This window comes from Lampetra planeri, chromosome 28 (genome assembly GCF_965212315.1).
Source record: "Lampetra planeri chromosome 28, kcLamPlan1.2.h2, whole genome shotgun sequence".
NCBI classification, from domain to species: Eukaryota; Metazoa; Chordata; class Hyperoartia; order Petromyzontiformes; family Petromyzontidae; genus Lampetra; species Lampetra planeri.
The window spans coordinates 5,834,449-5,846,648 of NC_136134.1; the positions used below are offsets into that span (position 1 = coordinate 5,834,449).

A 12,200-nucleotide genomic window follows, 5' to 3' on the forward strand; every position below is an offset into this window, starting at 1 on the left:
TATCAGAGTGGGCCCTTCGGCGTTGTTCTCTGTTGAGGTACAAGGGCAAAAACTCACCGCTGGGACGACACGGCGAGATCGCGAGTAATGAATTAGAGCGAGCTCCCTGCTGGGCAAATGCATATATGTGGCCACGTGAACTCTCCCAACCAGATGAAACAAACATCCATCCAAACGATTACGGTTTCAAGAGTTGCTGCAGCTTGGTGTGAATGCTAAATGACTCGGTTGCATGGCGAGTTAATATCAGAATCTGAATATTTATACTGGAGGAATCCCATGAGCTATAAAGCTTTTTTTCACGTTATTTTATCGTGTCTGTGCCACTCTTGTTTGTGACTCTCTTTGAGTCTCGCGCATTTTTACACTGAAGCCGGATTATTCTATAGATGCCTTAGTCTGACTCTATGAGCTTTGTGCAATAATATGGGAGCCTAAGAATCCTAAAGTTGCCTTTGAGACTGAGTCTAAGGCATTATTATCATTGAACCATGAGAATCATGAAGGTGCCCTAATCTCACTGTATGAGCCTTGCTCAATAACATGGGGCCCTAAGCATCCTTTTACCTAGAGTAAATGCCAGTACAAGCTTCACCCTCCACCACTCGTTCACTTAAAATTAAGGAAGTGGGAAGATAGATTTTCTCAAACCCTATAAGGTTAGCATGATGAATATAATTCTTATATATTTTTGATCGAGGTCAAAGGTCATAGATCATACTTAAATATCATGAATTATTGTACTTAGGTCTCTGGTTCCGTCCAATCGTAATGAGCCTCCACTCGAATCTCTACGAGTTGTATGATTAAAGCAACCGCTGAAACTCCTTTTCAACGGAGCACTGCTGCCTTGCTGTGTTGAAGGGGCTTGCATGTTCCTTGCAGATCTTAGTGGTTCTACTGGATAGGGGCACCTATAACCAGTCGGGTACTCGGCCACAGGTGGCACAAAACGTGTTCCCTGTACGGACTGGCACTGACCGGCGTGGGGAAGTATGGACAATCCACCCCACTGACACACTAAAGCCGCGGTCTTCAGTCTCCAAGTGGCTTTGGATCCAACAGCCATGGCTTAGGCTGGGTCGGTGAAGTAGCAGGGGGTTCTAGGAATCACAGGACGCCTTCTGTATGTGACTGTTGTTACAAGGGGCGCCGTGGTGGCGGGATATTCACTACCTCGTCCGGTATGCAGGAGGTAATGGGTTCGATCCCGACCGTGACACGTGTATATTTGGAGTTTGTATGTTCTCACCGTGGTCGCGTGGATTTTTCCCCGAGTCCTCCGGTTATTCCCTCCACATTTAGATCCATGCGTATAAAGTATATTTGGATAAAATACATTTCCACATGATAAGCCACTAAGTTGAGCTTTCATTTGTGGCCAGGTCGCTTCTGAAAAAGAGCTAGATAGCTCAATGGGCTTTACCCGGTAAAATAAAAATAGTTTATACTTTAATAGTATGGTGATGATGATGATGGTTATTAAATACTGTGACTGACAATGACTGGTAGACAAAGTTGCTTATGATGTAGATTTACTCGAATGTGAATTCCACACTATGTTACACAAAGCACACTCTCCTGACATTGGCTTCGCAAAACATGCGGCCTCTTTGGTACCACGATTTACGGCTTGGAGTCGTTCCGTCCGATCTCGCAGCCACAGATCTCAGATCTCCGTTACACTTTTCCTCCCGAGTTTGTACATCACAAGTGCATACCACTTGTGATTTATATACTCGGGGGTTCACTATGGCGTGTGAAGGCATCGTTTGTCATTAATTTAAGATTAATGAACATTTCCACGAATAATTTTACGATTTAAAACATTGATTATAAAAAAAAGTTTAACTCTCATTAAAATATGCTGCCCAATAATACAAAGGGGAGCCGTGGTGCTTAAGTTGATGCAGTGAACTATAAACCCGCTTGCCTGAGTTTTATTCCTAGCCACTGTTCACATCAGTGACGAGTGACATCTGAAACAGTACACCAACCCGAACTGATTGTCAAACAGCCTCCATGACTTACCTGTCATCGATTGTCAACGGAGCTGTAATATAAACTGACCACAAAATTAATGCTTTTGCAGTGAATATTCTGAAGTATAACTGCCTAAACGTCCAAAGCATTGACCCCCCCATCTGAAGGAATGTAAGGCTGTTCGGGTAAAATTAAGAATGATGACGTAATAATGAAGCCTCAATAATTGTTCTTGTATGACATGTGATGCCAGATGCATAGTTTTCATCTTAAAGTTGTGGTCATGCCAGTCACATCCATTCTCCTCCCTCCCCCTCCTCAAAGATCAATGTTCCCAGTTCTCATTACCCCTGCTGTAGTCTTGCATTACGCGTGTCGGATGAGATTAACGACTCCAGTTTAACCCTTCCATCGAGAGCGTTTTCTCTCCGCATTCCCCAAAACTGCCGTGACACCAGGGGAGATGTTTTTTCTCGCCGCTTAGATTTTCGCGGCGCCCCCGGTTTGCCGATCTCAATCAACGTGGGCCAAAAACGCCGCTGCTTTGTCCGCTGCGGTTTAACTTTCAGTCACAGCGCCGCGTGGAAAAATGGAAGCTCCCCCGTTAGGAGACGCTCTGTGGCGAATAGGCTTATGAGGTCAGTCATCCCTGCAAGGCATCGATTGGACAGTTTAGTAGACTCTCCTGAAGTTTTGCTTGTGAGCAGAAGATCCCCGTTGCTCTCGACAACAGCAGCAACAATAACAACACCAATTTGGATTTGTAGAGCGTTTAAATGAACGGCTTCGACTTTGGAAAAACACTCTCATCGTCTTTTTTCTCAGGTTGCTTACAACCTCGCTCGGTTCAACAAAAGTATTGACTTATTGATTTCACCTTCAGCAGTGATATTTGTTGCTGGCCGCTTGGTGCTTTGGGCCTCAGGGCCTATGCTGAGCAACTCTGAATTAAAATAAAAAGAACCACATCTCAAGATGATGTGCAACACTACGGGGACGTGTGCCATGGAGAGCAAAAAGGCTCTTGGTTACAACGTCACTTTAAGGTGTGCAAATGTCACTGCAGTGCCTGAGAGTCCATTGAAAATAAAATCTAACTCCTGTTGAAAATCTTGGGTTACAATGTCACTTTAAGGTGTGAAAATGTCATTGCAGTGCCTGAGAGTCCATTGAAAATAAAATCTAACTCCTGTTGAAAATCTTGGGTTACAACGTCACTTTAAGGTGTGAAAATGTCACTGCAGTGCCTGAGAGTCCATTGAAAATAAAATAAAATCTAACTCCTGTTGAAAATCTTGGGACACATGGCCTGGGATCACACAGGTCATGATTCGAGTCAGGAATTGATTATGTCTGTTTTGTCTTTACCATCTTGTTTGCATTATTCCTTGTTCTGTCTTGTTAATATGGTTATGTTCGCTCCTTTGACCTTCATGTAACATTTGCATATGATTTAGCATTAATTGTCAATGATTCTCACTCGTATTAATCAGTATTAGTGTCGTATCGGGAGATGTGGTTGCAATTGAATGCTATCTAAATCTAAATTTTTATATGTAACTGAATCCAGCGACCTGAGTTCGATTGCCAGCCATAGCTAACGTCATTGGCGAGTGATACCAAAACCAGTCCTGGGCGTCGCCATTCTTCACTAACTGGCACTGACCACCGTGGTGAAGTATGGTCAAATCATCTTGATACCCACAGCATGTGGTTGGGGGGGAGGAGGAGGCCTTTGTCCAGCAGTGGATTGACAAATGGCTCTGAATAAAATCATAAATGGTAATTTTTGTTAATTTTGGAAATGGATGGTGATTGCTATATTGTGTGTTGGCATGCAACAAATTCTGCTAAGAAGCACACTGTGTGCAGAAATATAACAAACTGGCAGGAGCCCCCGGAACTGCCGTAGTAAAACGATGGCGAATATGTAGAGACTGATGATTTCCTAAACTGATGTCACGTGGAAATATAGATTTTTATTTCATTTTTTGAGGGCATGATGGGTTTCATTTTTGATTCCTGTTTTTGTATGCCGCCTGTACCATTCCCGTTACCGTCATAATGTGCACTGACGCCTACTTTATTAGGGTGGGCGATATTGCACGTGACATAAATATTGATTGATTGACTATATATATGCCGAAAAGAAATTACAATTATTCACCCCCTCTCTTCTCTGCTTCACCCAAATCCCGCGTGATGTCATCACCCCCGTGTCTCGTGACATGACGTCATCACCCCTCAGCTCCAACTAAGCAGTGGTCTCGTGAGGTCATTGCCTGTCTTCTCGACCTAACCACCCCAGGTCTTGTGACATCATCAACCTCCCCCCCCCCCCAATCTCGCCTGACGTCGTGGGTTACAGAGGCACACACACCCGCACACAAATGCGTATTAATATATAGATGATACCAGGTGGGTTTTCCCGGAGATCGCTTGCAGGCTCCCGGGTCTAATGATCTGTGTTGGGGCCACTGAGCCTTGCTATCTCCCAGGTCAGTCAGGTGGAAAATGGGCCATCTTTCTTTTTGTCTCTGTCAAGCCCAAGGGGCCTTATCAGCTCTCCAGAGTGAAATCTGATGGGGTTTTCAAGCTGAATACATGATGACTGCACGAACAAATGGAATTGAGATTTTATATTAGGGTGTAGGAAATTGAAACGACATTCGTCAAACATTGTTGGCTAGATGAATAGCAGACGAGGCAAAATATTTCCATATTTGGTGCAATGCTGCGTTGTGCCCAATTCACCTTCGCGAAATAAAATGACAATTTCCGTTGTTTGCCCTGCGAAAAAATATAATATGAAAAATGTTTTTCCATTTAATTCATGAAAGCAGCAGGAATTTGTATTTTATTACGTCAGTTCTCGGTTCCTTCCTGATAGGGTATTTTTACTTGGAACATTATTAGTCAGTAGATTACCAGACCAGCGTCATTACCTTCAAGGTACACATCAGTCTCGCCGAGTGTTGCCTGCCCTGTATCCATGATGGCTCGTTAGGGGTCCATGGCAGGGTTGATCCCAGCTGGAGGGACGCTGCACGTATGTAAGTTGAACTTCTTTCGCCCTGTATGTAGCCAACTGTGCCAATCGGAGGTGCTGTGCTGAAACACCAGTTCTAGATTTGAAGTTTTCGTGACTGCAAGGATCCATACTATTTGGTTTTTTCGGTAAAGTCACGTAGGTTAAAAGAAAACAAATAAATTAAATCACGACGTTTCGGAAGCAACACAAGCTTAAGCAACACAAGCTTAAGCTTGTATTGCCTCCGAAATGTCGTGATTTAGTTTATTTGTTTTCTTTTAACCTACGTGACTTTACCAAAAAAACACAAAGAGTATGAAACACCATTGTTTGGTGCCTGCGGGTAGAGGAACAATAATTCACCCACCCTGCCAATTCCAAGGGGTTGTCAGTTTTTACGGCTGCTACGATTCAATTCAATGATAGTGCCTCTAGTGTCTGCGTGGGTGATGTGAACCCCCATTACATGATGTTCGAATCGAAAATCTTAATTTTTTCAAAAATGGTTTGATGAATCAACTTAAGATGAGCTTAAGAATCAATGTTGATCGGAAGTACCTTGGTCTCGGAAAAAAACTATATCGTGCGAGATCAAGGTACTCTGCAAACCTTCGGGCTACTATCAAAGATTTGTCCATGAAGCCATCCAGATATATAAACACGGAGACAATTTCAACCGAGAAGATGGGTATAAGCTGAGCAATCATTGGGAGGACGTTATTAACCAAGCAAAGTCATAACTTGCTATTTAAAGCTTTCGTGACTGCAGGGATTCATCTTCTTGGTTCTTTCGGTAAAGTCACGTAGAAGGGAAGTAATAAAATAATAAAAATTGTTTTATTATGTTTTATTTTTATTATTTTATTACTTCCCTTCTACGTGACTTTACCGAAAGAACCAAGAAGATCATAACTTGCTGTGGTGCTTCCATTCTTCCCCGCCGTTTGGCTGTTATCTCCGACTCTCTGAGTTGCATTGCCCTGTTAGGTACCTCTGCATGAACGAGCTGGGGTCTCACTAACATGACCACCTCTGTTCCCTTAGCCTCGATGTACCGATGGTTCTGGCTGTGTGATGGGCTTTGTGCCTCACTGGCGCGACCACCGTTGCGGTGGTTCCCTTGCGTGGACGTGCTTGCCTCAGCGCAGTTGGCAGGGCCGCAGCTTGTGTTACACATAGACTTGACATTAACTTGCTAATCCCCCCAATCCCCCTGCCTAATCTCTCCCATCAACATAGTGCTAATCTCCCATGAACATTCCCATTGTTCGAATATGCGGGGATGATACTCTTATGCGGTGCCGGAAGCTCATTTCATGCTAATCTCTCTCCTTAATCTCTCTTTCCCTAATCTCTCCGATTAACACAACTGACATGCTTGCGTCCGGGGATGGAATTCCTTTCCAGCTCAGACCCCGCTTGCTTGCCCATTGCCACATATTTTACCTCTTGTTGTAACAGCTCTCTCGCTGGTTCAGCAGTTCCACTGCTGGATTATTTTTTCCGCCTGAGGACGACCGCTTGTGTTGCGATCGAAACGTCGTGATATATTATTTTTTGTTTTATTTTTGTACCTACGTGACTTTACCGAAAGAACCAAAGAGTATGAATTGCTGCAGTCACGAAAGCTTCAAATCAAGTTTATAATTGAACTTACTTTATCTCATCACTTTATTTCATCACTTTCTTTCTCTCTCTCTCTCGATGCAGTCGTGTAGCTTTCCGGATGCGATTTGCGGATAGCCAAAAGCGCGGATAGCAAGTTCGTGAATGACAATGAATACTGTACATGAGCCTCGAGTCAAGGCGGAGTGTTGCTCCTTCTCTGTTGATGTCCCCCTCCGTATCTGGAGTGCTGACTCCCTCCTGTTCAAAAGCAGGCTCAAGTCTTTCCTCTTCTCCTGTTCCCATGCCTCCAGTATCCTCATTTGTACCGTGATGTGGTCGGGCAAAGCCACGTGGCAGATGCGGCTATCTCCTGCGCCAGAGGAGCCCACAGTGCGACTGCGGTCACAGGTCTCGAAGCATGGACCAAATAGGGACGCCACTGCTCGCTTCGGTCATTCGTCGGTGGCGTCTAAGATATTCACCGTGAGGCTACTTGTGAAGAAGCTATCCAGAATCAGACTGTTTGTGTATACTGGAGGAATCCGATGAGTTTCGATTTAAAGCTTTCGTGACTGCAGGGATTCATCTTCTTGGTTCTTTCGGTAAAGTCACGTAGAAGAGAAATAATAAAATAATAAGAATTAAACATAATAAAATAATTCTCACGACGACGCAAGCAGCCGTCCTCAGGTGAAGAACAGGTCTGTCGGAAAGATGCTGTCTTCAGGTGAAGACCAGGTCTGTCGGGGAGACAGCGTCTCAGCTTCAGACACTGTCTCCACGACAGACCTGGTCTTCACCTGAGGATGGCTGCTTGCGTTGTGGCCGAAACGTCGTGAGAATTATTTTATTATGTTTTATTTTTATTATTTTATTATTTCCTTTCTACGTGACTTTACCGAAAGAACCAAGAAGATGAATCCGATGAGCTAAAGCTCTTTTTCACAGATATCCAGTTGTGGCGGGTCAGAACGTTACAACAACAAAAAATATCCACTGGCTCACTCGCCGCCCTTCGACGTGACCATAGAAACACTGCTTATTTACTACCTACCTATCGCATGAAAGGAGATTTGCCTTCTGGCATTCTGCCATCTTCTTTCCCTCCCCTCTGCCTCTGTACCGTCTAGTTTACTAGCCCTCGCACCTGTCCCTCTGAAAAAAATGCTTAGAAACGTTGTCTCCCCTTAAACTGCTCTTAATTTGCACATCTTCCCCCCTCTGTTTGAGACGAGGCCGCAATCAGATGCTATATAAATCCAGACCACATCGCGTTGTTTGCCTCCCATCAGCATTTTCAAGAACACTGCCAGTAATCATGCTGCGATCTTCGCTCTTCCTACGCCACTCTGCTCTCAATATTTGCAGCTCGAGAGCAAGGGACTTAATTTCACACGGCGCTGATCAGGGTCCTGCAATCATTTCTCATTCGGCGCTGAACAATCGGCGTCCTCGAAGCCGACTCGCGTGATCTGAAACCGATGTACACATTCGACGTTGGACGTTGGACGTTGGACGTTCTTTTGTTGAGTTTAGGCCATGGGTCGGCAACCTACGGCTCCGGAGCCGCATGCGGCTCTTTACGGGCTGCTTCTTGACGATATGTACGTATGTACAGTATGTACTCAGATGCATTGCGGCTCTTGAAATACTGATTTTTGTACCGAATTGGAATGAAATGGCTCTTTTTGTTATTTTGGTTGCCGACCCCTGGTTTAGGCGCTGCTTCTTGCAATCCTATCCCTGGCTCTGCGGCGGTTTGAAACTGATGGGCAGTTTTAAGAAAGCGGCGTGTTTTTGTCTTTGTAGCGGAAAAGAGCGCATTCTTATTTTGTGATCTGTGGGATTGCACTTTGTTCGAGTGTAACATGTAATTTGAAATGATTGTTAGTAATTTTGAGAAAATTGCTGGGCAGCGCGCTTGCTGTCCTGCAAAATTCCCATTATAAATCTGCAATTTCCGTTGCTTTGGACACAGCGTAATTAAGCTCACAGCCTTGGCTTGATTATGAAATATTCGTATCTGTTGAACTTTCAGTTGGCAGAGCAGTGAGTTCAAGTTTTCATCTTTGAAGATATTGTAATTGTGTGTTTATTGTTTTATCATTGTAATTATTTATACTATTTGCTTATATTCTGGCTATAAATAAATCGTGGAGTGTTTGTTCCCCTTTTATCTGTCCACACATTAAGGAAAACAAATTTTTTTCCTCTTTCAAATAAAATTACAGGGATCTAATGAACTTTTACTGGACAGGCAAAGCACTGTGAAAAATAGCCACCCGAGTGCCTGATGATTTATCATTATCGCTCCAACGATCATGAAATGTTCCTTTTCTTTCTCTCTACAGCTTGCTTTGCTATTCATGAGGGGTAGAATAATCCACACATCCCCATATCTGGCTCAGTCGATTCCTGTTTCTAACATTGCGGTGACTGGCAGCGCCTATAGTTGCTGCAGGGTTAACGTAAACCCATCAAATACAAAACATATACGAATTGTAAAAAAATGAAAAATCGATTCTTACATATGTGATTCGGTGCATGCATCATGAACTTGGATGGAATGACATCGTGGGGGATGGCAACAACGTATGTAAGCCTTCAATCCGTCAGTGGGTAGAATATAGTAATTTCCTGTCCTTGCATTGCACCTTCGATTTTCCTTCCCGTGCATCTCCGATGAGCACGGTTGGGTATAAAGTAAAACCTTGGATTGCGAGCATAATTCGTTCCGGAAACGTGTTTGTAATCCAAAGCACTCGTATATCAGTTGTGATCACGTGACACTCGGCAGACAAAGCGTATACGTACTACTCGTATTGCAAGACAACGCCCGTTTTATCAAATTAATATTTATTTACATTTTTTTATCGTCTTGCAAAACACTCGCAGATCAAGTTACTCGAAATCCAAGGTTTTACTGTACACAGTGCGGAAGGAATTCAACATACATACAACGCGGTAGATGCGTTCCTGAAAAGTGCCTCGTTAAGCTTAAACGCTTTCCCCGTAAAAAATAATGTGAAAGGTGGCGGTTGCAAGACATGATGTACGCACACACAGTGAGAGATTGCGTGACAAAGTACTGAGATGAGGGTATGCCACCAAGCACCCTATCATTCCGCGTGCGTACCCAGAATTCCCGTACCGCTTGGCCACGCACGTCTAGAAAGTAGTTAGTTGTCGACCGATCGGAAACCGCATTGTAATGGAAACGTTTTGCGTTGTGTAAAAAGTGTTCTCAAATAGAAGAACTGCGTTACCGCGAAAACGCGTCGTGCGGAGACGCGTACAAATACTGGAGGAAGGGCCTTGGCTATTGAGGCCCCCAGGGTCTGGAATGCTATTGCCAATAAACTGCAACTTGAATCACTACCTATGAGATCTTCACTCAAAACTGCTCTCGATGAGTTTTACACCCCTAGCTGCCACTGCTATTCAGTGGCCTAAAATCAAATGTTTTTGTTCCGGATGACCGCTGCAACGTATGATCTTGTGTTTTGATTTAGTGTGCTGATTTTTAAAGGTGCATTTGAAAAATTTTGATGCTGATGCTCCTGCTGTTGTGGAGTGACTCATGCAAACAGCTATAGCTACAGGGTTTGTCGTTTATTGTTAAATTTCGGTCACAGTTCCTATGATGACTGTTATTTTGCTTATGGCTTTATTTTGGTGATTTCGAAACGTTTTTTGGTTTGGCCATGTTTTTTGTAGTACGGAGTTAGAATGATGGCTTTAATCTAAGTTGTCTTGTGGTTGTTGTTGTTGTTTGACTTGCATCCCACTGGGATTTTGCACAGCGTTGGTGTACGGTGCTTTTTTCTGGAAGACTTTGCAGTTTTTTTCCTGGATTTTTCTGTTTGTGCATAGTCACTTTAAGATATTTTCTTGTTCATGTTTTAGTTTTTTGTTTGTTGCGGTTGCACCCGATTCAAGAGCCGAATGGCTCACAGGGCTATACCAAATAAGCCCAAGCTCTAATTGGAATTGCTATTCATGATTTGGGGCAACCAGGATTGATTGTCACGTTGCACCAAACTGCACACCGGCGCACTCTCCTACGAACATACACTTGTGTAATTTAACGTTACCGCATGTTTGATTTCTATTTTAGCAAGTGAGATTGTGAGGCTTTCGTAAACACAACGCCTATTTATTTATGTGTCAGGTGCTTGGTGTTCAAATGTTTTGAGAAGGAGATGTTACAGCATGTCTGTAAACTGAATGCAATGAGATAGGGCCTCCAGATAACCCACGTAATGTTCTAATGCTAAAGTCCTTTAGACTTAGATGTTATGCGGTGATTTATTGTGTTTATGGTAAGGAACGTTACTTCTTTTAGCATTACATCTTCAAACACTTAGACGGCTGCTTGCGCATTCTATACATCGTGGTTAAGTTTATACTTTAACTCGTGCCGTGACTAAAACATCGGATGGATGGCTGGTGATTGTTCGTGCCTATAGGCTGATATGGCAGTCCTCATATCTTCATGCTTAGAAAAACATAAAAAAAACCTAACCAGGACAATTATGGAGATTTCCATCAGCTTGCTGCTTGCATAAGTGTGCTTGTGGGAAATTATGACTCCATTACCCCGGTGAAATTGGTAATTACGTACTTGCAATTGTGACCCCTTATGTTTGTGTGTGTGTGTGCGCGTGTGCTCTGTAACTCTAGGTTGGCTACCCCAACGTTGGCAAGAGTTCCACCATAAACACGATCCTGCAAAACAAGAAGGTCCCAGTGTCGGCAACACCGGGGCGGACCAAACACTTCCAGGTATTTTGTCAACCCTGGCCTTTGTGTGCGTGTGTTGGTTCATTGCAGTTTTGGGTAGTGGTAGTGGTGGGAGTATGGGGAGCGGTTGGCGCGTTTTTCTGCGAACCCGGTGAGCATGGTTCGATTCCTGCTCACAGCCAACACCGGTGATGATTATCTGAGCTGGTACTAGGCCTCCCCCTAGATTGACTCAGCCTCAAATGAATACCTGGTGCGCTGTGTGAACATCGCCACTCGCGAGACAAAGGCGGCTGGGCGTGGTGCTGGCCACCAACCCCCTCTATGTGCCGTGCCGGCCTTCATAGGTGTTCGCTAATGGTGGCACTCGCTCTGACAGTCTGTTATGGCTATACGGTTGATCTTTGTCTTTGGTGGTAGGAGTCAAGACGATAAAGAACAGAGCTGTTTTACCAATGAAAGCCTCACGAATGCTGCATACCCATGTGCCATTAAAATACACATTATTTATTTATTAACCTGTTTACATATCATACGAATCTTTTAATACAAATTTGACACGCTAAATGTACAGTGGGTTGGTCAAACACACCAAATCAGAATCCACGGACCGTCTTGCAACTCGACGAGACTTTGTTTAGAAACAAGAAAAAAGCAATGTATGTGCTGAAGAAGCTTTGAGTTTTGTATAAACCTCGTCTCTTATGAGACATTGTTAGGTCCACTCGTGTGCCCCACAGTGACGCTGTGCAATTAGCGTCTTCCTTCCCACTCTGACGCAAACTGCTTTCTAAACAACGCCCTTTACAACAATATACAATAACTTCACCCCGAG

At 43.8% G+C, this 12,200-nt stretch overlaps 1 protein-coding gene across 1 annotated transcript in view; it reads left to right on the forward strand.

The window, feature by feature from the left end:
- LSG1 (large 60S subunit nuclear export GTPase 1) overlaps positions 1 to 12,200 on the forward strand; it is a 46,977-nt gene that overhangs the window by 18,898 nt on the left and 15,879 nt on the right. The window contains exon 9 of the mRNA XM_078607753.1: positions 11,306 to 11,407. Within this exon, the coding sequence (XP_078463879.1) occupies positions 11,306 to 11,407 (102 nt within the window). The remainder of the gene's footprint in view (positions 1 to 11,305; positions 11,408 to 12,200) is intronic.